General features: G+C 54.0%; 4 protein-coding genes across 4 annotated transcripts; 2 read left to right on the top strand and 2 right to left on the bottom strand.

The window, feature by feature from the left end:
• Nucleotides 1-138: 138 nt before the first annotated feature.
• COCSUDRAFT_14538 (Clavaminate synthase-like protein) lies at nt 139-2,785 on the top strand (the record flags this gene model as incomplete). Its single annotated transcript, XM_005649301.1, has 6 exons — nt 139-219; nt 364-639; nt 887-1,090; nt 1,389-1,584; nt 1,890-2,068; nt 2,570-2,785. Coding segments are annotated over 6 exons (1,152 nt in total), but the record flags the coding sequence as incomplete, so codon positions are not given.
• Nucleotides 2,786-3,315: 530 nt separating this feature from the next.
• COCSUDRAFT_46955 (hypothetical protein) lies at nt 3,316-15,072 on the bottom strand (the record flags this gene model as incomplete). Its single annotated transcript, XM_005649302.1, has 22 exons — nt 3,316-4,216; nt 4,370-4,570; nt 4,776-5,296; nt 5,554-5,684; nt 6,032-6,225; nt 6,543-6,702; nt 7,350-7,470; nt 7,772-7,939; nt 8,254-8,445; nt 8,742-9,012; nt 9,397-9,537; nt 9,743-9,854; nt 10,220-10,353; nt 10,708-10,890; nt 11,267-11,443; nt 11,813-11,947; nt 12,414-12,610; nt 13,019-13,181; nt 13,412-13,579; nt 13,862-14,107; nt 14,680-14,804; nt 14,952-15,072. 22 exons carry the CDS (start codon nt 15,070-15,072, stop codon nt 4,094-4,096), a joined length of 3,984 nt encoding a protein of 1,327 aa, XP_005649359.1. The 3' UTR covers nt 3,316-4,093.
• Nucleotides 15,073-15,799: 727 nt separating this feature from the next.
• COCSUDRAFT_62224 (hypothetical protein) lies at nt 15,800-19,233 on the top strand (the record flags this gene model as incomplete). The annotated part of the gene is made up of 8 exons (XM_005649303.1): nt 15,800-15,805; nt 16,185-16,298; nt 16,489-16,746; nt 17,148-17,316; nt 17,608-17,792; nt 18,161-18,297; nt 18,671-18,780; nt 19,007-19,233. 8 exons carry the CDS (start codon nt 15,800-15,802, stop codon nt 19,231-19,233), a joined length of 1,206 nt encoding a protein of 401 aa, XP_005649360.1.
• Nucleotides 19,234-20,938: 1,705 nt separating this feature from the next.
• COCSUDRAFT_28384 (4'-phosphopantetheinyl transferase) lies at nt 20,939-23,671 on the bottom strand (the record flags this gene model as incomplete). Its single annotated transcript, XM_005649304.1, has 7 exons — nt 20,939-21,174; nt 21,418-21,556; nt 21,938-22,059; nt 22,314-22,391; nt 22,588-22,737; nt 23,062-23,262; nt 23,438-23,671. The coding sequence occupies 7 exons, from the start codon at nt 23,669-23,671 to the stop codon at nt 21,070-21,072; spliced, it is 1,029 nt and encodes a 342-aa protein (XP_005649361.1). The 3' UTR covers nt 20,939-21,069.
• Nucleotides 23,672-24,721: the final 1,050 nt, after the last annotated feature.

The following is a 24,721-nucleotide window of genomic DNA, read 5'->3' on the forward strand; positions in this document are numbered from 1 at the left end:
TGAAGCTGCGGCTGGACGTTGCAAGGAAAGTGCAAGGTTAGTGATTCACAGATGCTGGCATGAATAGGATTGGGACACTTGCGAGTGCTCAGCGATGACTTGCTGCTTTCTGTGCTGGGACTGCTTCCAGCCAAGGTCCTCTTGTCCTGTTCAGCCACCAGCAAGGCCCTGTACTGCTTCTGCACCCATGAGGAACTCTGGAGGTCACTCACGCTGCAGGTGTGATGCTGCATCTATCTCTGAATATCTTGATTTGTTTCTTCTGGCACGGTCTAGGCTCATCTGTCATCATGACTAATCTATTTAAAACTGTCCAACTTGTGACGCGTTCTATGCCTTAATGATGCATGCATGGGATTGCAGGAGTTTGAGGGCAGCTTCCAGTACCGCAGCAGCTGGCAGCACACCTACCTGACAGCAACAGGCTTAAGAGATGCCGAAACAGAGCCTTCCAGCAGCCCCCTCAGAGTGCAGGGGTTCTATTCGGACATTCTGTACCAGCCCTCTTTCTGCGCGACCACGCCCATCAGGGAGGAGTGGCTGGAGAGGGACAATCTGGAGCGCAGGAGCAGCCTCAGCGCCGAAGAGTTCCGCCAGCAGTACGAGCTGCCCAACTGCCCGGTCGTCCTGACCGATGCTGTGCGCTCCCCTTTGTGGCTTACATCTTGCATTTATAGCTCTTGGGAATCTCGTTGCATGTCAAATAAAACTCAACTTGACCTCATTTTACATGTCAGGTGAGCACACATTTTAAGTGCCCAAAACGTGTCTGTGACCAAGCATGTGAGCAATAGAGTGCCAGCATGCATGGCATAGCATGACTATCAAAAAATATGAAGAGGCAATGATGATTCCTTGCTTTGAGCTGTTCTGATTTGTGTGACAGGCCAAGAAATGGCCGGCGCGGAAGAAGTGGACTCGGAAGTATTTGAGGAAGGCCTTTAAGGGGCAAAAGGTGATGGCGGGGGATTATTCCATGGCCTTTGATGACTACCTGGCCTATGCGGATGCGGCCAGGGATGACATGCCGCTGTACCTCTTTGACTGCCAATTTGCTGCCAAGGCGCCAAAGCTCGCCGCTGACTATGAGGTGGGCGGCATTCCTCTGCCCAGATCATATAATTCTTTGCATCTATCTTTGTGCCATGGCCCCAAATCAGTCGTAGCATGTTCGGGTGGCCTATGTGTTGTGGCCCCTGCAAATGGTTATTCTGGTGACGGTGCATGCATCGAGTGAATAAATCTCAAGCATCCTGCCTCTGGCATGCAGCCACAACAGGCAGAAGCTGCTGCCATGTGCCGATAAGAGAATGCTGAAGGCCTGTTGCACGAAGCCCATTATGTAATTATCTATCTCAATTACAGGACCATCATCTCTTGTGTTGCAGGTACCGGAGTATTTTGCGGAGGATCTGTTTGGGGTGCTGGGGGAGGATGCGCGGCCGCACCACCGGTGGCTGATCATGGGGCCGGCCCGGTCGGGCTCGTCCTTCCACAAGGACCCCAACGCCACCTCAGCCTGGAACGCCGTCATCAAGGGGTCCAAGAAGTGGATCCTTTTTCCGCCACACGTCACCCCGCCAGGTGCGCAGACTGTTTTTAAAATTGCCGCGCGCCATGGAGTGTTGTCCAGGGATGATTAAGCTTGAAGTCCCTTGAATGGGATTGAGCGCACATGCTGGGAAGTACTGAGATTTAAGGAATAGTGATGGCGCGTGAAATGCACATCTATTATCAAATAAGATGCTTGGGGCGCTCAGAAGGAGAGAGCAGAAACCAATACAATGGTTTACTCAGTATGGCACCCTCCCCTGGGGCTTGCTCCTGAGCCTGTCCGGGCAGCAACCAGTCTCTTACAGCATCATCAGTCATGACTCACACGGGTACAGGCGTGCATGCAAGTGCGGATGGCGCTGACGTGGCGACACCGGTGTCGCTGGTGGAGTGGATGCTCAACTTCTACGATGCGTCCCAGCGAATGCGCGTTCCTCCGGTGGAGGGCGTCGTGCGCGCGGGCGAAGTCCTCTTCGTGCCCCGCGGCTGGTGGCACTTCGCCATCAACCTGGAGGTGCGCTGCCCACCCTGTTAGGCCCCCTTTATGATTGTTATTTTTACACGCTTTGCCTGCCAAATGAAAAGGTACGTCCTGCAGACAACTGCAGATGCGCCCCCCCTTTTGAGCATGTCATATCCCATCCCTGGTTCTTTCCTGCCTCACAGACAGCAAGTTTCAACGCGGTCAGGCTCTTTGGGAGTTGGGCCCATGGAATGACTCTTATATTGTGGGCAATGTGCCTTGAATTGCTGTTGTCCTAACCCATATTGGCTGCATGAGCAAGCTGGACCTCTGTACTGCCTGAGAAGCGCGGTCTTGTTGTCCCGTGCTGGTTTTCCTGCGAGCAATCTTTCCTGGAGCAAGCCTGGACTGCGTAGGCTTTATACATGCGTCTAAGCGCTGCATCTGTGATTTTGGCGCTGCTGCAGCATGCATATTTGACCTTCTAGTGTTAAAAGAGAAATAATGAATCGCATGGCGTTGAGTTGTATTGTGTGTGTGCTACGCGCGCAGGAGAGCATAGCGGTGACACAAAATTACGTGAGCAGCGCAGGGCTATCCGCAGTGCTGGCCTTCCTGAAGACGGGGAATGCGGATCTGGTGTCCGGCTGTGCCGAAGGCAACCGCGCCGACATGCACGACCGCTTTGTGGAGGCCCTTCGAGAGCAGCGGCCACAGGTCAGTACATGTCTATGTTTGCATTTTTCAGATATTGCACGTGCAAGTTAATGGATTCCTGCTTATGTGTTGTACTGCAGGCCCCAGGCACAGCAAGCTTGTGGCGCGTTCATTGATGCTAGCATGATGAAAGGAACAGGGTCTATTTATCAAGCATACACCAGCGCTATATTGATTCTGAGAGTGAATTTTTACTGACGGCATATAATGGTGATGGCACAGGTTCTGGAGGCATGCTTGGAGGAGGAGCAGAAAAGGTCACAAGTCAGGAGTTTGGCATCGCTCTTTCAGGGCAATGTCGATGGAAGTGATCAGGAGGCAAGCAAACGGCCCAAGATTGACAGTTGCCAGAAAGGCCCGGGCGCCGCTGTGCAGGACAGCCCTGCTATTTTCAGGTTCAACTTCTCGGACAATTGAGCGCAAGTTGCTCATGTCAAGTGAAATGCGGGCGGGCTCTGTGTGCCTGAGAGAATACCCATGCTATGAGCAGTGTATCAGTGTGTGAAATGGGCGGCACAGATGTCACTGATGCATTGGTTACAAAGCCCAAGTACTCCTTGCGTCCGTTCAGCAATTAGTGTAAATGCAGCAATACAATTACCAGTATTCACCACACCTACAAATGCGCAGCATTTAGACATGACAGTGCCCAAATAATGATTGGTATCCTTGTGACCAATACTCCAGGTACTCAAACGCACTAACAGCAACATGGACGGAAAGTACTCACTTAACCAGGCAATGTTGTCTTGAAACTGTTCTGTTGCATTTTTTCTGCGTCGCTCAATGGTGCAGTTAGCTCGCCAGCCTTTCTTCCAAAATTGAAATGCCAGAGTCTTTGCCCCAAAAAATTAGTGTCTGCCGTTCCAACATCAGCAGAAGTGCTGGACGAGCTGCACCTGAAAAAATGGTAAGAGTACTTGGCCACAAACTAAAATGTGAAACACACTCTTCATGACCCTCTCAGCTGCCAGCCTCAAAAGAGGGCATAATGACTGACAAAACCTTGTAAAAACCTACAGCTTTTACAACATTCCCATTTTCAACTCAATACAGCGAATGCGCCAAGGACAGAGCCATGCTGCTCCACCCTTTGCAAAAAAGAAGTAATCCCCAGGGTCCTGATTAAATGTGAAACACACTCTCATGACCCTCTCAGCTGCCAGCCTCAAAAGAGGGCATAATGACTGACAACACCTTGTAAAAACCTACAGCTTTTACAACGTTCCCATTTTCAACTCAATACAGTGAATGCGCCAAGGACAGAGCCATGCTGCTCCACCCTTCGCAAAAAAGAAGTGAACCCCAGGCTCCTGATTCAAAATAATCTTCAGTCGCTGCTTCTTCATAATCTGAGGATCAGGAAGGCAGCACGCGCTTCACACGGGACGTTGAATTAAGCACACGCTGCAGCTCCTCAATCCTGAATGGCTTGCAGATGAATTGGTGAATGCCGACGTCCTTGCCCTGCGACTGCATATCCTGCACAGCGCATTATAACAGGTCACCATTATGCCCATAGCCACATGACCGCCAGGTCTGGCATGCTTTCACTTGGTCAAGAATGATTCTCAAATAGGATACAATAGTGTTGCCGATGCAGCCCGTCCTCCCTACATTTGCACTCGCACTGACTTTCATGTACGCAATCTCTCCTGATTCAAAGATAGGCTGGGAGAGTGTGCATGCCTGCGTTGTGTCAGCGGACAGCGCCACGATTTTGGGCCGGTCCTCTTCCGGGTATATGTCCCGTATGCGCCGCGAGGCCTCCAGACCGTCGATGATGGGCATGTGCACGTCCATCAGCACTATGTCGTACACGTTCTTCTCCATTTCCTGTGCACAGCCATTGCTCTATTTCAAACATGGCTCACCAAACCTGTTACATACCAACCTCTTGCCGCATGCCAGTCAATTGTTGCTTTCTCCCTGCAACTGCTCCGCTGCAACCTCAACTACTGAACAGAGAGTAGGTGGAGATAGTTTCGGTGCGTGACGAGAGACAATGAGCAAATGTCTTGGAGAGGAATGCAGCGCCCACCTGCAGGGCTTCCTGGCCGTTGTTGGCGACGAAGACTTTGCTCTCGGGCGTCACGCGCTGCAGCACCTTGAGCAGCACCTTCTGATTCACCAGGTTGTCCTCCGCCACAAGCACGCGCAGAGCGCCCCCCGGCGACGGCGACCGCTCGGTCGCCGCAGCCGCCGCACCGCTGCCGCCGCCGGTCAACCGCGGCGGGCCGCTGCTCCAGCCTCTCTCGGCGTTGTCCCTCGAGGCGCGCGTGCGGTCCTGCGAGCCGCCGTGGCTTCTTTTGCACGATTCCGAGGGTGGCTGCGCGGAATTGCTTCGCTCGGCCTGTGCGGCCGGTGCGGCCGGTGCGGCCGGCGCAACCGGCTGATCTTTGTCGGCGGCGTTGATGCTGCTGCTGTTGCTGCTGTTGCTATTGCTGTTGCTGTTGTTGCTGTGTGCGGAGACGGTGGTGTGGCAGGACTGCATGCTGGAGTTGCTGCTCATGCTGTTCTTCTCGTCCACCTCCATTCTCGTCCGCAACCGCTGCTGCGCACCTGCCCATGGTTCGCCACAGCTCAAATCAACCCAGCACCCGGGCCATCAGATCAATTCAAATCAACCCTAAACGCCCTTGCCGTCTGCACAGGTTTGATAGAGAGTTGCACCATTCCTTCTATTGCGGTGCTCACAGGAGTCTTAGGTGACTTCAAGTCACACAAGAAGCGTTTAAAAGTGTGGGTATCACGGTGAAGGAACCATTCAGCACCAACAAGATGCGGGACTTGAGGATGAGTAAAGGAAATGGGCTGACCATTGAATTTGTTGGCGGGGGGCGAAGAGGAGCAGCTGCCCTGCGCGCGCTGCTCTTCTTCCTCGATTGTGTCGTACGCAAAGCTTGTGCGGCTCGGGTTGTTCCTGCGGCCCTGCCGCGCCTTGGCAGTCCTGCAGCAGCATGTCGTGGAACCTCAGCACTTCTTTTTTATGCCTCGCATGCATCCATCAGGATGGACACCCAGAATTCACCGACCCAATCCCTCTCTCTCTCTAGTACCGTTGTATTTTTGCCTTGCTTGTCAGCAATCCAGACAGAATAGCAATACATTTATATCTCTGCCAAATCATATCAGCGGACGCACCGCAGTTTTCCTCAAATATCTTGGCCTCCTCAGAGGCAGGCGAAAGCGATATGAGCAGGAGACTGAAAGACTGCTTGAAGCAGGTGCACAAGGGGCATCCGGGCAGAAGGATATGAGAGTGAGAAAGAAGGTGCATGAGGGTCAAGGCAGTACCCGTCGGACTGGCCGAAGTCGAGGGCGGAGTTGTCGAGGCTCATGCGGCGGCGCGCGGTTGCGCTGCGCTGCTGCTGCGCTAGCGTCTGGTCGCGCCCGCGCCGCCGGCTGGGCTCCTCGCCGCCGCCGATGTGGAACGCGTCAATCGCCGCCGCCGCCGCCCGCGCGCTCGCCGTCCCGTGCAGCGGCACGTGCTGCACACATCATCAACAAACAATCAACGTTGCCTTTCAGCACAATGGTCATATGCAGCCAACTGACACCTACTTGAGCTTCAGCCCAGATAATGCGCTGTGTTGGGTAAGCTTCACTCCTGTTGAAGCAACTTAATGCAAAGGCCATTATCAAAACCGTTGGTACGGCAGCAAGAAGCAAACGAGGCTTGCGTGCTTCTGAGCAACAATCTATTTCTGGAGTTCGCTTCAGTGGCCCCACCTCTCAAGGGCATGTGCAACAGTACATGGCACAACAGTGAAGGGGTAAAGGACAATAGCAAGGCGAGCGGCTGCACCTGGGCCTTGGAGCGCATGAGGGCTATGGCCTTGAGCAGGGCGGTGACGAGGCGGACGTGCTTGACGGGGCGCGCGACCATGGACACGAGCGGGTGCAGCCCCATCGGCACCCCCTCCTTCTGCCCCAGCACCACCACCGGACGCCCCTTCCACCCACCCCTGTTGTGCGCAGCACACAACCCAATCAGCACGCCTGCTTTATAAGCCTCTGCCGGCTCTCGTGCTAGTGTTTGATAGCGCACACACCCCCATCAGCACGTCTGCTTTATAAGCCTCCGCTGGCTCTCATTGTAGTGAATTTTGAAAATTCTAAAAACGCAATTTGTTGGTGAGCGCACGCTGCACACAGAAGAGTCTCTCAAGTGTCTGTAGTGCTCCTTCCCAGAGCCAGGCCCTGTCTTTTACACATCCCTGCTATGCCGGCTGCAGGTCATCTGAGTATTCTGAACCAGAGGAATACATGCAGCATGCACCCCTTCAATACGCCTGCTTTATGAACCTCTTGCGGCTCTAAATCTAGCGGTTTTAGAAATGCCAAAGATGATGTGCTGATGAGGATGAGTGTGGCTAGAGGTAGGCTGAACGTGCAACAAGCAGCTTGCGAGCTGCGTTGCTTGCTGATGAAGTCCCAACAGACAGAAGGATGTGGTGCGAAGTCGTCAAGTCATGCCATTTCCCGCATAGGCATGCCACCCATCAAGAGAGCGCAAGATTGACGACCCAACGTCAGCTCCAGATCCTCGTGTCTGGGGGTGGCACAGGGTTTTGACAATGAAGAAAGAACTATGGGGGAGAATTGGGCTGACCTGAGACCCGCAACGGCCTCATCCACGCCGACGATGGCGAAGTCGTACTTGTCACTGCAGCCCACCGCGCACCCGATGTCTGCCTCCATGCACAGCATCCGGCAGCTCTGCGCCACCTGCCCTCACAACCACCAAAACTTCAGAATCTCAAAGCCCTCTTCCAAACTATTTGGAAACCTTGCAGCAACTCTACTTGTTCTTCTCTATCTCACAGCCACAGGACCGTGCTGCTCATCTAAGGGAAGCAAAAAGGTCACACAGTTCCCTTCTGCTTGGAAGCCTGCCATCGACTTGCGCGCCGTAAGTTCCCTTTGCTGCCAAGGCGCCCATCAAGATGCAGACCCCACAACGTCGGGATTCATGAGTGCAAGCTCCCACTCAGGTCAAAAAAAGAGCAATTGGTTAAACAAACAAGGGAGGACCGCGGCGCGCCTGCAGGGCGGTGGGCTGGTGCAGGATGTCGACGACGGCGCGGCGGCCGGAGAGCTGCGCGCACTCGGCCATGCTGGGGCCCGTCCACTGCGCGTTGTCGTCCAGCTGCCGCCACCCGTTCGCCGCCGACGTCGCCACCGGCAGCTGCCACGATATGCCTGCGCCACGCATGCGTCCAGTCAGCTTAATGCCAGACTGCCCTCTCGAACACCCCCACGCATGCTGCGATGACACCATCAGCCGGGCTGAATCTAAGCCCCTCGCCAAACTACCCTCTCACACAGGGAGACTACACAGGAGTGAAAGCTGCATGTGCACTGCAGTGATGCATAGGTATCTAATGCACCCAACCTCTTCAGTCAACAACACTTCCAAAAAGGACAATTGGACAATTGGAAACAGAATACAGCAGTGTGCAGCGGCACTGCCGCGCGTGTGTCGCCATTGTAGAGAGCTGCAGAAGGGGGGGCACCTTTGGTGGCGGGGGAGGGGTGCTCAATCTGGGGGAGGGGACCCAAGGGCCGGGGGGACTCGGGGGGCGCCTCGTCGGCCCACACCAGCAGCATGGTGAAGTGGAAGATGGAACCCTTGCCCACAGTCGACTCCACCCATGTGGTGCCCCCCATCAGCTCAGTCAGCCGCTTGGATATCACCAGGCCCAGCCCTGTTGTAAAGGCATACCACCCCTGTCAGATCTGCCCTTTTATCTACACATCTGACACAAGAAAAGTATAGGTTTGCACAAGTATATTATTGCATTGGGAAATTGGGCACAGCCGTGCCACAGACAAGCGTCAATTCACAAGCTCAGAAAGCGCCACCAGGCTGCAAATAGCCCTCAGAATTTGCAAGGGCAAGTAAGATTATTTGCAGTGCTGCCTTTGGCCCTTGACAACACAGATACAGCCTCTTCTGAGAGTGACTGTGGCACAAGAGTTGCAAGGGGGAAAGCCGCCGCACCTGTGCCGCCGTACTTGCGGCTCATCGACTCGCTGCCCTGGCGAAAGCACTGGAAGAGCTTCTTCATGGAGTCCTCGCTGATGCCGATGCCCGTGTCGCGGATGGCCACGTGCACCAGCTGCCGCCCCGCGCACACGTCCCCGGGGCCGTCGCCACCGCGGCCGGCCGCCGCGCTCGGCAGCGCCGCCGATGCGTCCGCGCACGTCGCCGTGACCACCACTTCGCCCCTCTGTGTGAACTTGACCGCGTTCGCCAGAATGTTTGCCAGCACCTGCATGCGTGCTCAGTGCAATCAGATGCCAATTCGAGAGATGCTGCGCTTGGATAACTCTCCAATGTTTGCTGCCTACCAATGACGAGGTCTTGGACGACCTCTTCTGAAGGTCTGAGAACCGCACTGCCAGCATCCCTGTCCCAAGCAGTGCAACGCCGGGCTACTTGTGAAGTGCTGACAGATGAAGACACAGGCAGCGTGCCAGCCACAATAAAGCACGTCTATGCAATGCACAGCTCCGCAAGGATATCACTGACAAAGCCGCTGAGATTCCCATCTGGCAGCACTTGTGTCGACATATTGGCACCAGCGTGCCCTTGCAGGGAACCATCAATGCCAATATCAACACTAGGGGCGCTGCAGGCGAATAAAAAGCAGAACCTGGCGGATGCGGATGGCGTCTCCGAGGACGGTGCGGCGCAGGAGGGCGTCGTCCATCGTGTAAGCCAGGTCCAGCCCCTTCTTCGTCGCGTCAGCCGCCACCATCTCCACCGTCGAACTTATCACGTCCCTCAGCGACACCTGCACGTGTCTCAGCCCGTCAGCCCTGCATTTTTGCCGCCTCGTGTGTGGCTCCGCTTCACCTCCTTGAAACCCATTACAGTCCTCTCTAGGTAGAAGGATATCTCTACAACAGAGAAGGAGATAACGAAATACTCTAGGCCCGTGCACGAGGCAGCAAGCAACCTGAATTTTGGATGTTGCAAGGGCAAATGTGGGGCCGCACCGGGGCGGATTCAAGGACCATGGAGTTGTGGTCGATCTTGGAGAAGTCCAGGATGTCGCCCAGGATGGTCAGCAGCGTGTCCCCGCTGTCCAGGATCGTCTCCGCCAGCTCCCTGCATGCGACAAGGGAACACCATCAAACAGTGCTCTCTCTCTCTCTTTTCTACAAAAGACTTCCAATAGGCAAACGGGTGTGCACTGCTGCTTGGGGATGAGAACGTCCCTGTTATTCACATGCATAAAAGGACTTGCTTGGAGCATTGGGAAGCCACGCATGCAGAGCTGACAGGCAGCATTGCATGGGAGCGTCCAATAGGCAAAGGGGTGTGCACTGCTGCACGGGGGTGAGAATCTCCCCATTTTTCCACACGCGCAAGCGCCTGCTTGGAGCACTGCGAAGCCATGCATGCACAGCTGCCAAGCACATGCGACAAATGGATAACCCTGGGGTTGAGAAGGGGCGAGAAGGGGCGCGCACCGCTGCTCGGGGGTGAGGTTGGTGGAGAGGAGCAGCTGCGCGACGGCGATCATGCCGTTGAGGGGCGTGCGGATCTCGTGGCTCATGTTGGCCAGAAACATGCTCTTCGCCTCCGTCGCCGTCTCCGCCGCCACCTACAGGTCATTCACAGCCCTCCCTATTCAGATGCCGCGCTGCAGACTTTTGACATGTGCCAAACCACCCCACAGCCACCAATCAAAATTACTATGTGACAGTATGGATGTAATGCAACTGCTTTTGTAATTGCTGTATGGATGGGAGTCCAGGCACTGCCCAGAAGGGCACAAAAGTGTCAAGGTATATAGAAACGAGAACATTGGCCCACGCTCTGGAGGGTGATAGTACTGGCTTGCTACCCTGCCACAGCGCCCATAATTTGACCCATATTCTGGAGATTAATGGTGGCGGCTTGAATCCTGCCAGAAACCCCAGGATTTTACATGCTTCAGAGGATTGTCATTGCGCACCTTGGCCTGCTGCAGCTCGCGTTCGGCGTGCTTGCGGCGGATGAGCTCGGTGATGTCTGACTGCACGCCGATGAAGGAGACCACCGCGCCCGCAGCGTTGCACACCGGCATCATGCTCAGCAGGTTCCAGAACTTGTCGCCGTTCTTCTTGTAGTTCAGAATCTCCAGGCTCACCTCCCGCTTCTGCGCGGTGCACACATGCAAGCTCAAACCATGAAGGCCGCCATCCAAGTTCCCTTGAAGCAGCATGTGGTCCCTAGCATGATACCTACCAGATATATTTTTGTCCTCACGACACTGCCATTGAGGACATTCAATACACAGTCCGCTCTTGAGCAAGTTGGATGCAGATAGTGACTGAGTAAGCTGCAAAATCGCAAAATAACTCAAACAGAGTCTCAATTGGGGCATCAATGTAGGTGCCTCCACATGGGCCTCCGGCAACCATATCTGGTGCAGCTATCCAAATGCATCTGCGAACATACCTTGCCTTCCGGCAGGCGCCACATGTTATATAATGATAACAATAACAAGTCAGCTGCGGGATGCTGGAGCACACCTGTTCCAGGGCCTCGCGGATGCGCACGACAGATGCCGGGTCGGTGTCAGGCCCCTGCAGAAAGCGGCAGTTGCGGCCAATGATCTCTTCGCGCGCATACCCCGTCATGCGGCAGAACGCCTCGTTCACATACATGAGCGGGCAGTCCGGCAAGTTCGGGTCCGCGATCGTGATGCCCTGCACAGCCGCCGCCCTTTCAGCGCGCAACTTCAACCCCCTTCACGCATGCACTATCTTGCAAATCCTAACCATTCAAGTAAAAAGGTAAGAGTTCACCCCCACGATGCATCCGCTGCCATGCACAGTCTGACCAGGCCATCGGCAGTGATCAGGGACCCCAGATGATAGAATGTGCCATCCCAAAGCACAAGTGCCCAATGAAGTAGGTCAGCTGGGAGAAGATAAGTACTGCTCCTGTTGTTTGACCGTAGCAATGCGTGCCAGGTGAGAATTTGTCCCAATCTGCACGCATCACCTGCCATTCCATGCGAAGCACGAGGCATGGAAGCCATACTAGGGCGTGTGCTACAGTATATGCGCGCGCACCTCGTTGAGATTGGAGAGGGCGTGGTCACGCAGCTTGAAGGCGGCCTCCGAGGCCTTGCGCTCCGTCACGTCTTGCAGCACGCCCACGAAATTGGTCACAAACCCCGAGCTGTCCTTGATGGGCGTCATGGACACCTGCACATGGCAAGTTTCTCTATACATACCGAGTGGGCTGCATCTGCACACTTATCACCATACGTATCTCATGCGCCTAGGGGGCATGAGAGTTGATGGCGCTTTCTGGACACATCGTCCGTGCACATCTCCAGGACTGGCTGATAGTATTCTGAGTGTCTGTGCAATTGGACCATCACACGCAAAGTAGAAGACATGCTGGACACGAGTGCCCCAGAATGCCATCGGGTTCCATGCCCCGCGCAGGGCAGCTGTTGGCGGTCAATTTGAGCTCCAACAAAGAACAAGCAGTCATTGCACCACGCGCCTGTAAATGGTAGGCAGCTCTGTGAAGGTCTCTTGGGGGTCCAAGGAATGCAAGGTGATAAGCAACATTGTCCCATTTGCATGCCAGCACTGCAAGACAGGTTGCAATCCCAGATGGAGCAGGGAACCTCTGGAATGGCACACCATGGAAATGGTGTACAAAACCAGGACAGAATCGCAGCAGGGGGCGCGCCTGGTTCCAGAAGCGGGAGCCGTCCTTGCGCAGGTTGATGAGCTCGACGACGGTGGCGCGGCCGGTGCGCACCGCGTCCCGCAGCTCCGCCACCGCCTCCGGGTCCGAGTCCGGCCCCTGCATGAACCGAGCATTGCGCCCCACCACCTCCCCCATCGTGTACCCTGCAGTTGCAAGCGAATTACAAACATGGCCCCATTTGAAGAGGTCATTTGCTACGCCGATGCTAGGGATCGACATAGAACCCGCTATAGCCGCACATGGGAGTGGACAGCCAGCCACTTGTGAGACAGCCAAAGCATCAACAATCTGTATACAAGAAAACAAGCAAGCTAGGATGCAACTGCATGTGGGGGTCCCGCAAGTCAGCATTCTGGCTTCTGTACGCAGGGTGGCTCATCCAGCAATTTTCCACTGTATGAATACACCAGCAGCTCTGTGCGCAAGACCCTTGAACACTGAGCCGCAGGACCACACATGCACGCCTTGGTGCCTGCCAATGGTGCCTGCCAAAATCCCGCCCAATTCAGAGAACTTCACAAGGGCGGGCGTCTAAGCCATGGGGCGCGCACCGAGCAGCTTGATGAAGCCGGAGTTGACGTAAATGATGGGATTGTCGGGCTGGGCGGCATCCGTGATGAGCGTCGCCTCCGACGTGGCCGCCAGTGCCTTGTCGCACAGGTGCATTGCCTCCGCCGTAGACTTGCGCGCCGTAATGTCCGTAATTACACCCACCTGCGGGAGCAATTCCTCTTAACTAAACACATCCGCATGCTTTCGACCAGCATCCAGGCAGAAGAGGGTGCAGCTCAAGGAATCTGTGAAAAGCTGGCTAGGCTACATCACAGAGAGTCGGAATAGACAAAAACACTCCCACATTCAAGAGTTATTCCACTTTCTGCGCGAAGCACTTGCACAAAACGCGCAACAAGCCAAGCTCCAGATGAAGCGTCCATGAGGCTCACATGGTTTTCCACGGTGCCGTCAATCTCTGAGAGCACAGGCGTGAAGCTGATCTGCCCCCACAGCCGCGTGTCCCCCTTGGTGCGCAGCAGCAAGTCCACGCTGACAGCGGCCCCCGCCGCGAAGGCCGCCCACACACTCCCCGCCAACGCTGTATCCGCGTCATCGGCCTAGACGCACATGCATCACCTCACAGTCTGACCAAAGCATACCACCGAAACCCCTGAGCCCCTCTCTCATCCCATGAGAGCACTTGTGAGAAGTGCTCTTTGTCAGGCCCTTGTAGCACAAAGTTATGCTGTCAGCTGAGTAGTCATGCAAATTAAATGCGCTGCCACCAGGCCACTTTGCTCAAGGCAGCAGCATTGCAAGACAAACCGACCGCTCACGGCATCAGCGGCTGGTGAGACCCCACGTCGCTATCGATTGCAGTGCAAGCTCTGGTGACTTACCAGCAGGAAGGTCCAGGGGCGGCCGACGGCCTCGATCTGCTCGTAGCCGGTGAGGCGCGCGAAGCCCTGGTTGGTGTGCATGAGGCGCCCGGCGCAGTCGGCAATAAAGATGCCGTCGGACATGAAGTTGAGCACGCGGCTGCGCAGCGCCAGCATGTGCTGCTGCTCCGCCACCTCGGTCACGTCCCGGTGCACCCAGATCACGTTCGTTATGCGGCCGGCCTCGCTCATTGGCGTCACCCGCACCTGCGCACCCCTAACCCTTAAATATCCCTGCTTTGCGTGCTGCAATCATGTGCCCTGTCCCCAGATAGCCTCGCTGCTAAACGCCGGAGTGCTACAGGAATGCTTTAGAACCATCGCTGCTGCTCACGCTCTGTTCGTAAACCCCGTCTAAGGATCGCCTTGGTACTAAAGGTCCGGAGCGCTACAAGTAATCCTGAAATTTACAAATATCCCTCAAAAATCTGAGCCGCTCCCAACCCCCTGGAACATTGAAAACCTCGACGGGTTGCTAAGCCGGTGTCCCGCCAACCTGTGTTCTGGTCACCCAAGGCCAGGTAATCACAAGTAACACCCACCCATAAGCGCCAAATTTCCCTCAGGCGCCTTAGCCAATTCCTTCACTCGAGAAGATTGCAAATCTCACGAAGGAAACAAGGAAGTTTTCCCACTGGCTGGCCATGCACAGCATGGCGAGTACAGGGCATCTTGCCACCAACAGAAGAGCGAATACAGGAAAGTCTAATAAAAAGCACCCATGAAAGGGAACGTGCCTGATCGCAGAAGGCCGTGCCGTTTTTCCTGTAGTGGAGCACCTCGACTGTGCGTTCCACCCCCTGGGCAGCCGCATCGTCCAAGACTGCCCTTGCCCCTGGTTCTGTCCCCTCGCCGAGCAAGAGGCCCTTGACAGGCCTCCCCAACACCTCTCCTCGGTCGTAGCCTGGCCATCAACCAACGCTTGTTTGGATATAGCCTTGAAATGGTTGACGAAAAGCCAGTCTGGAGGCTGCTCATTGAGGGTATCCTTAGCAGGTTTGCATGGCTCAATGCTGCACCTGTGCACTGTAGGAAGGCGTCGTTGACGTACTGCACGAGTCCCTGACCTCCATACTCTGCAAAGACAGCCGCAAGAGGTTGGAGCAGGGGACCCAAAATCTGCTGCAGGTGGTCAGGAGCTGGGGCAACTTGAAGCACGCATGCATGGTCATGTTGAGCAAAGAATAGTCCAGCAAGCACTATGCCAAAGTTGGGCATAAACGTGGTTCCTGTGATTACAAATATGCCCATCCCAAACAAACCCGTCTTCGAGAACATTCTTGGGCGCCCACCAGTGACAACAATGCCCTCCTTGAGGGTCTCTAAAGCTGCTGCCTTGTGCCTTTCGAAGGTCTCCAGCTTGCCTGCCCACCCTCTGTGCACTAAACCCCTCTAGCCCACGTTTTCAGGCGCTCCTACCGAGCGGCAAAGGGTACTTCCGAGACTCTACAGATGGTGACACTCGATTGGAAAACTATGGATTGCATTTTGAGGCAAAAGTGCGCTGTCGTCACGCGATGCGCGTTGCAACGCGTTTGCCAATCGATCTTCCGCCTCGACACCAACTTTCTGCGTCTTCGCGAAATCTTCGTGGTGCTTACAACCAGAAAACAAACAATTTTAAAAGAATTTGATGTCCCTTAACGAAGGATAGTCCTTGATTGTCTAGATCGCCCTTGCGCATTAATTGACGTCACGATATTTCCTTTAGGTTTCTATTTGATTATGTAAGCCCTAAGGGCCCCTCGGATTATCAGTCAACGGCACGGATCTCGGCTTGCCAATGATGGCCATTCATGGTCGAGAATCTCAGATCGCATCTGTGATCGGAGAGGTTTTCTGTAGCAGACAAAGCAGAATACACGTTTGGACAGACGTCCGCTGTACCCAGCAAGCACGATGCAAGTATATCTGATCTATCCTTGACCAGCTAGACACATGATGATACAGCGGGGCAGCCCAACCAGCTGCCTGGAGATGTCCTCTGATTTTGTATACCACCATCGTGCAGGTGTTGCCCTGTGTTACTCTCTTTAGGTGCAAGTCACAGGCAGCCATCTTGCAACATACTGGCCAAGCGGAAGTTCGCCGATGGAATGCAGATCGAGGTTTTTAAAGTATAAAATAACATTGCACATGTGCCTGTCCAATACTTCGTGTCTTGTGTGGGGTAGGGCCGAGTCTCTCAAGGCTGTCCAGCTCTAGAGGTGCTCAGGGCAACGTGCAGGAGTGATCCTTGTGTGTTACAGACAATTCAAACTTGCTTGCAGATGACGTCGATCAGGAGAGGCAAGACTTCCTGGAGAAGCTGGACGCCTGTGCAGCGCCGCAAAAGCAGGTGCACGAGCTTGAGTGGGAGCTGAAAAAGCGTGCCGATGAAATCAGGGACCTGCAGAAGGTCAGTCAAAGCTTATCTGGTCATTCTGGTGTGCAGTACAGGTTCCAAGTGTTCCAGGCAACATCCAAGCTTAATTATCACACTGGACTTCATACAAGACATACATGCTCTTCATGCCAATCATCAGACTACAGCGGTAATCCTTTGTTTGAGCAGTATTGGATGATGAGGAAACTGGTGTGCCAAACAGGCGCTGAGCAGCTCGCAAGCGTACATCTTTGAGGAGCGGGACCGGCTGCTGCAGCTGCAAGCAGAGAACGATGAGCTGCGGCTGCAAGAGGTGGATGACAGGCACCGCCTGCAGCACCTTCTCTTCCTGCTGGAGGCCCAGAAGGGCTCAAAGGCTAGCGCAGCCGCCGCCAGGGACAAGGAGATTGGCATGTCAGCCGCTGACGTGGAAGTGGTCAGGATGAGAGTAGAATCTCTGCAGTCCCAGCTGACAGAACAGGTGGGAAGCAACATGGCATGACCACCAGTGCAAGTTTTTAGGTGGACACTGGCGTAACTTGCATGCAGAGGAACTTGTGGTTGTTTCTGCTGCATGCACAGCACATTCCCATCAATGGCACAGCATCGTTCATTCTTCAGACACGTCTAGAGATATACCATCTTGGCAAATTGCTAACTTTACTGCAAGCCGGCCAAAGAGCAATGTTCGACGTACCAAGCAAAAATGCATCATTCGCAGATATTCTGCTGCATGCGCAGTTCCTCAGTATCCTCAAGGCACGGCGTCTCCATTGACCTTGCTCTGTTCGCGATGAGATCATGAACGCCCAATTCCCGCTGGAGCCCACAAAACGACGCGCAAAGTCCTGATTGCTGAGAATGCGCGTTGCCCCTTGACAGAAGCAGTTTGCGGCGGAGCGGATAGCGTCGCTTGTGGAGGAGCGGCGCATGCGCGAGGTGGACGAGGCGGCGCGGCACGGCGTTGCCTCCGCCCGGCACGACGAGCTGCTGCAGCGCCTGCACAGGGCCGAAGACGCGCTGCAGGCCACCACCAAAGACTACATCCTCGGTGCGCATGCCGAAATATCCCACTTGCCTACTCTCACCTCGCGCGTCTTGCATGCTGCTCACAAGCCCTGTTGTGTCAAGGACTACATCCTCTGTGCGCGTTTTTGAGATCCCACATGCCGACTCTCACCCTCACGCGTCCTGCATACTGCTCACATGTTGTGTTGTGTCTTCATCGGTATCTGCGTTTGTCTTGTGCAGCAACGTAGCAACGCATGCAAGTATTCAGTCAGAATGCTTCGGACATCCTCTAAATGACCTGCAATTCACTGGGCGACATGCTTTTGCGCAGGCAAGAAGGCGCGGGCCGATGCGGAGCGGCGCGCGGCGGCGGCCGAGTTCAAGCTGAAGGCGGTGAGGGGCCAGCTGGGCGCGCGGGTGGCGCAGCTGGAGGGTGAGCTGGCGCAGCGGCTGCACGACGCGCGCAGCACCGCCGAGGAGCGCCTGGAGCAGCACACCGAAGCCTACCGCTCCCAGGTGTGAGCTTTTGGCAGCCGGCCTGCTGTCCACGTCATGCATTCAGCAGCGTGGCAGCATCTGCTTCAGAGGTGTTTGCCATCATCCGAAAATCGTGCGAGATGGCAAAACTAATCACTACCTAAAGGTTCGCCTCTCCCATGACCGAGATCGCCATGCGCGGGCAGACCGGCCCGATTTGCGCATGCTGGCATTGCGCAGTGCACCCCGAGCTTCTCAAAGAGACATTAGAGCGAAGGCTGGCCTGTAGGGTTCTCCAGCAACTTCCTTATTGCGTGCTATGTATCTTACACAGACCAGCTGCGCTGCGTTGTAGCCTTTCAGAGTCATGGACAGACATGAGCGGCAGGCTGTCGTGCACGTGGCAGGTGTTGCAGCGGGAGAAGGAGGTTGCTGACTTGGAGGCCATGCACCGGGGGGTGACAGGGCGCCTGGAGCAGCGATTAGCGCATGTGGAAGCTCGCCTCGCCAAACAGATCGAACGCTGCCGCCAGCTCGAGCACCGGTGCGCGCACAACATTGGAACTGCCTTCCTGACATCACTCATGCCAAGCAGAGAATCATGCTTGCATGTCTTGCGACTTCCATCATGTGCCCCCTACTGCATGAGTTGGCAATTCTTATATAAAATGTATTTTGATCACCCCTAATGCATGTAAGGGGCACCTGTCATGCACGAGGCTTACAGCATCTCCGTCACCTATTGGAAAAAACGCCCTGGGGTTTGCCCTATGCAGTAGGAGGTTTATAGGTGCAGGGTGAGGGGGCTACTGAACGGCAAAGCTTGCTCCTCGGCGCCTGACAGGTCGGTATTGTTTCAGAATGGTCTGTTGGGACACTATGGGTTGCATCGGCAGATTGGGATGTTGATGGTGCAGGCGGCTGCTGGACGTGGAAGGGTGGATGAGCGACATAACACTGCTGCGGCAGCAGCTGCAGGCGGCCGACAGGAAGCTGCACCAGATGCGACTCAGCGCACGCCTGCCAGGTCAGACGCCATGTGACCTGGCAAGAATCGATTTGCACCTTTTTGCTACAATTACTTGAACCTCATCACAAAGAGCCCATGGCTTCCCGCGCTGATGTTGGACATCGTTGTTTTATAGGGCCTGTTAGAGGACTTGGCAGGCATACTGCGTTGCTCTGTCTCTAGATGGCACAGGAGAGAAGAATGTGCTGCAGCCAGGTTCTGACCGAGGCTGTGCTGTGCGCAGACGATGAGAGGCTGGATGCGCTGATGGGCAGCCTGGACAAGAGGCACCCGGATGTGCTGAGCCATGCAGGAGGCAGGCAAGTTGAGAACTTGCCCCCACGCAGCGCAGCCCAAGCCGGCGCTGGCGGGCCCCTGTCAGTGGTGAACAAGGAGCTAGAAAATGTGCGCGGGGGTATTGCCAGCCTTGAGAAACGGCTCAAGGGGCTGCACGAACTGCGCTACCGATGATCACTGCGGCTGAGGGCCGGGGGGATTTACAGTGCCAGGGGAGGCCGTGGAATATACTCTTTCTTCTGTGATCGTGCTGTTATGGATACTTTTGACTTATGTCCAGAAGTAATTTTGATCTCATATTGTTTGTTATCTCCATTCGATCGCAACAGGCCTTGGCCTGGTCTTGGGCGTCATGTTGATCGACATCAGCAGCCACGCACGAATGCACATGTGCAGATTCCTTGCTATAACAATTAGGAACGTTGTTGGTGGTTTGCAACAGATGCATGTATAATTCTTCTGATGCTCGTGGCCGTGGGATCAGCAATAGCTTCTCAAAAAACAATCATGCATGAAGGGCATGATTAGACACCGGCAGAACCTGTCTAGGATTAATCTAGGAATATTCAAACGGTCCCGTACGGTCACGCGTGCCAGCATACTTCCCCTTCAATCACTGAATGCAGATTGCTCCCTGTGGCCATTTAATAAAATTTTGTTATTTGAGAGGCAAAGCTCGCTGTATAAGGTTTTCTGCACCGCGTAAGGCTAGCCGGCAAGGAAGGGCCCTTCCTTCTGGCCTGAGTTACTGGTTGGGGCAGCAGATTGTCGACCGATAAATTCACTTTCCTGGTCCTGACTGTCAATTGTCTGAAAGGCCAGCATATTATTATATTAGGACAAGAGATTGCCCTCTAAAGGCAACACGCACCAGCACTGACGATGACGGTTTCCGCGATATGGGCCTCGCCGAGGTATGTGAATCGAACGGTGATCTCTCGTTCGACAGACGCGGCTTAAGCGGTCACTCTCGCTGCGAGCAGGCATGATCACCTCGGCTTAGCCATGCTTGCAGACTCAACAACAGCATCACCGGTAGATGACTGGAGCTGGTGCCTCTAAGGTTACGCTGCACACTGTATGCGACTTCAAGATCAGCTTGTCGGCCAGGAAAAGCAAAAAAAAATGAAAAAATAAGCACCAGGCTGGGGACATTGAACCCTGACTCAACTGGTGCTTCTTCTTCAAGGCAGGCACATATTCTCACGTCACTTGCAATTTAGCAATGACCGTTCCTGCATTTACGTACCTATGTAGCGCAGCTTGCTTCATGAAGCATGCAGTGTGCGTTATTGATCTTGCTAATCGGTCATTATTTTTCTGGAATTAGGAGGAATTTCTTCACAACCAAGCTTGGTGCTGTTGCTCAGACTGGAGACCTGTCGTGAAGGCGAGTACTCGTTGTCCAGGTGTTTTGTTGTTCAGGTGACTTGAAGATGTCTTTGAGAAGGTGGAGGCATTTGTCAGGGATGTGACCAACTTCAGGATTCGGTACAATACCATGGTCCTGAAAGACAATTGGCTGGTCATGATGTTTCATGCACTGAACAGCCGGCGAATTAAGTACAAGTCGTATGATCGTATTACAGATGCGCAAGTACTTGTTCGGAAGCACCCTGTCTTCTACTACCCGAAGCACAAGGACTTCATTAATTTGTGCTGGTGTGGAGCGTGTGTCAATTGTCTTTCAGAAATGTTGAATTCCGAGTCGGGGTCGAATATGGAGATGAATTGTGCATGCTAGGCGCTTTGCTGCCCATGGAACAACTTTATTGATAGACAGTGACCACCTAGATCGCTGGACAAGATGCATTTTTTTCGTCCAATCCAGCCTTTCGCAGTCTTACTGCTGTTGTGTGCAATTGCTTCTGGGAGGTTTCTATTCAGGAATGATTAATCTAAAAGCAATATTGGCCTAAGTATTCTACATATATGTATATACAAATCTGCGATGGTAATCTTATTGTTCCGCAAAGATGTTTGTAAGGCCATCATCGCCACAAGCTCAATTCATGCTTGGCCAGCAGCATCTGCGTAGTCATCACGCAGCCGCTGTGGGATGATGTCAGCAATGCCCAACATCGTGAAAGCTGGGTTGGGCGCCTCCAGTGCTTCCTGCAGTAACAACAGAACAACGGTCAAGACCAAATCATCAAGGTGAGATCCTGCCTCTCTTTCCCCGGCCCTTCTTGCAAACATTTGTTAACACTGCAATCTACAATGAGATATAATAAAAGCTCGAGAGCTGTAAGGCAATTGCCCAAGCTGCCAGGCAACTAACACCATTTCACAGACCACCAGTTGATATTCACAGCGTCTGACGGTGTTCCGCGGCCAATAGTTGCGCTGTTCACCCACCTGGAACTTGGCCCCGGGGATGTCTGGTTCCTGCAGGGTGCCCGTGAACTCCCGCCAGGCGTCCACGATGTTTTCGGGGGGGCCGCGCGCCACCGACACCCAGTGCCCGTCCGACAGCTCCTGCAGGAAGAATCGCCACCTGTGCGCAACACATGCTAGCTCAGCGCCAGCGACGCACACCAACATCCCAGGGCTATAACCACTGTCTGCTGTGCAGCCCCTTACCTCTACGCTCCGGAAGCACAATGGACTGGCTGCGAGATTGCCTCAGCCAGGGGTGCCATCGTGCCGTGATCCTGGTATGCACATGCAAATGGCCAAACCACAGGCTTTGCAGCCATGGCTCGAAAAGCAATAACATCGTTCTCAGGCGTCGACTGTTGAATCTGCAGCCATGGCAGGAAAAGGCAACAGCATTGATCGCAGTGCCTCTACCGGTGAGGCATGTCTCAGATCCAGTCTGAGGTGAACATGAGATTACTGATGTCAGCATGGCGATGAGTCATACGATTAGTCACACCTTGTCTGCTGCCTGCCGTCGATCCAGACGCTGGCGGTGTCGCTGCGGATGCCGTCCTCAAAATGGAACTCCGCCTTAGACAGATCGAAGCCCAGCCCATCCCCTCGAGCCTTCACCAGCGCCTGCGCTCCACCACCGTCACATTTGACATTTCTGGAACCTTGAAAAAAAAGTAGCAGAAGATTCCCACATTAAAGCAAGACAAGGATGGCTATATAAAAGAAGCCTGTAGCGTACGAGTGCTTGCACTGTTTGGTTTACAGCATTCCCCTGGCTCAGAAGGTCGGCCACTAGCATGTGCAGGATCCCAAGCACATACGTATAGTCATGTGCCTGCGGTGCATCATGTGATCACGGACAAGGCTGTGAAGCTGACCTCTTTAAGGCTCCAAAGCCTCCTGAACATGGACTCCTTCGCCTCATCGCCGCTGCCGGCATTGTCGATGGAAGCCCACTGCAGACACCAGCCCAATGTGTTCATGAAAATCCCTGGCACTAGATGGATGCATTGGAAGTTCTACCCCCTTGATACATCAACCATGACATGTCCAGGCAGCAAAGGTGATATATAAGGCAGGTGTATTGAACAAACTGTAGAGAGAATGATCACAAAAGAGATGTCGGCAATAAGAGTCGGAGTAAGAGCGCACCTCATAGGGCGTGAACTGCTTGTCGAAGATGGATTTGAGCTGCGGGATGGTCAGCTTCTGCTGGGTACCGCGCGCGCGCAGCTGCTGAGGCGCAGCCACATCCACGCCGCAGATGGAGATGGGCTCCGACGCCAGCACCACAAAATCCCCCTGGACAGCAATTGACCAGCTGGCTCTCAACATGATTGTTCCTGCTGTCCCTGCTAGAAAGAGAAATCTCTTTCCCGTTTGGTGTGGTAGGTCCTGTGGAGATCAGCTGACATGCAACCCAATGCCTGCCACCCCGACTGTTGATGGCAGATCTGCAGTTCATTTATTGCTCATTTACTGTCAATGAAAGGGGCAACAATGAAGGGCGGCACACTTGTGGTGCATCGAATGGTGTTGCTTGTCTTCCAGATGCACACGACCAAGACACATGCAAGCTGGCAATCTGCCTCGAGGAGCAACAGTATAGGGGGGAGGAATGCCCACCTCATGCGAGACATTGAAGTTGAAGTTGGGCGCGTGAGTCTTGTCAAGACCCTTGTTGATGACAAATGGTTTGCGGCCCTTGGTGCGCTTAATGAGCACCTTCTCCCAAGGGATCCCCAGCGCCACTGCCACACACTGCCGCTGCAGTAGCCTGCTCACCAATGCCCGCTTCTGGTCGTCCTTGAACTTGAAGGACTCCACCTGCACAGGCACGTTATGTCACATCCCTGGCACGAGCACAGCACATTTTGGATGCTCAGTGCCCTGTGACAGCGATTCACATATCAACATGCACCACGTGCATCGACACAAGACAGGCCAAGCAGGCTTGATACGAAGGTCAGGGGACAGGATAGTTGTTGGAAAAAAATTGCACCTCTTTTTGGTCCTCCTCCGGAAGCATGTCCAGGAGGAATAGCCACTCGTCGTCCCATGGAGTCCACTTCTTGATATTGATTGCCCAGCGCAATCTGCTGCGCTCCTCATCTCTGTCACTTGTGCTGGCATGGCCACTGTTGTCGGTTGCAGTCTGAGTGGGTCTCTGCCAAGTGCCATTGGTCTGCCGAGGGCTGGGTGTTATTGGACTTGGAGGTGCTTCATCCCGTACCATGGGATTAGGGGAGCGTGCACCACTCACCCCGGTAGCAGCAGCTGAACCCTTGGAAATGTTAGATGTCTGGCTAATAACAGCTTTAGCATCAGCGATGTCGTCTGTTGCAAGCATCCTGCTGCTAAATCCAGGCAAGATGCAGCACATATACTGTTGTTTACACCCCCGAGGTGGTACTACTCCCAGCACCAAGCTGTGTCTTTTCGATGTTCGTACAAACACGTCGTCTGACCTCAAATTGAGCAAATTGAGGAAATTGCCTGACTTGATGCTGACAAGAGCACCGAATACCAGAGTTGGCATAAATATATTTTGGAAAGCGCTGGGCTGGCATCGCAAGTTGAAGCGCAGGGTTCGACCAGAATCCAGGCAGGAGCCTGGTTTGGCTGTCAAGCATGCATCACTAATGGGGTGAGTAAGCACCTTCTTGGCGCAGCTTCTCCTCTAGTGTCCTCGCTGTTGCGACATTTTCAGACACTCTCTTCCTTCAGCATCGAAATTCGTGCGATTTTAAAGATCATTGATCGGATTTCCGAGTACGCAACAGTTTTGGCCATTTCTCCATTGTCACTTGTGGTTCATTGGACAGTGCAGATCTCTTGCATATAAAACGAATTCGCCATCCACGGTGTTAAATCATCAAGTTAGTCATGTACTTTTGATAGAGGCATGATGTTCACGGCTGGAACTTTTCTCTTAGCAAAGCAGTGTCTGCTTCGCTGTCCTTTGCGTCCTGGTCAAAATCGGTGCCGGATCCGCACGCTGCAATCACGGAGGCAACATGTTCTTACATTCTGCTCCAAAACAGTACCGTACAAAGGTGAGGATCGTGACCTGCCGGGCTTCAGCTTGCAAGGTCTTCTGGACTTCTCAAGGACTTCTTGAGGACTTCATTGAAGTACTTCACTGTCCAATATGAACACCTTCACCAGCACATTAATAAATAGACTGTCCTTCTCTGCAGCAGGGCGTAGGCGTCCTTTGAGCTATCCGAAATCAATTGGAAAGCTACAAAGTAACCTCTGGGATGACGCTTCTGATGAAGCTTCT

Source organism: Coccomyxa subellipsoidea (genome assembly GCF_000258705.1).
Source record: "Coccomyxa subellipsoidea C-169, whole genome shotgun sequence".
NCBI lineage: Eukaryota > Viridiplantae > Chlorophyta > Trebouxiophyceae > Coccomyxaceae > Coccomyxa > Coccomyxa subellipsoidea.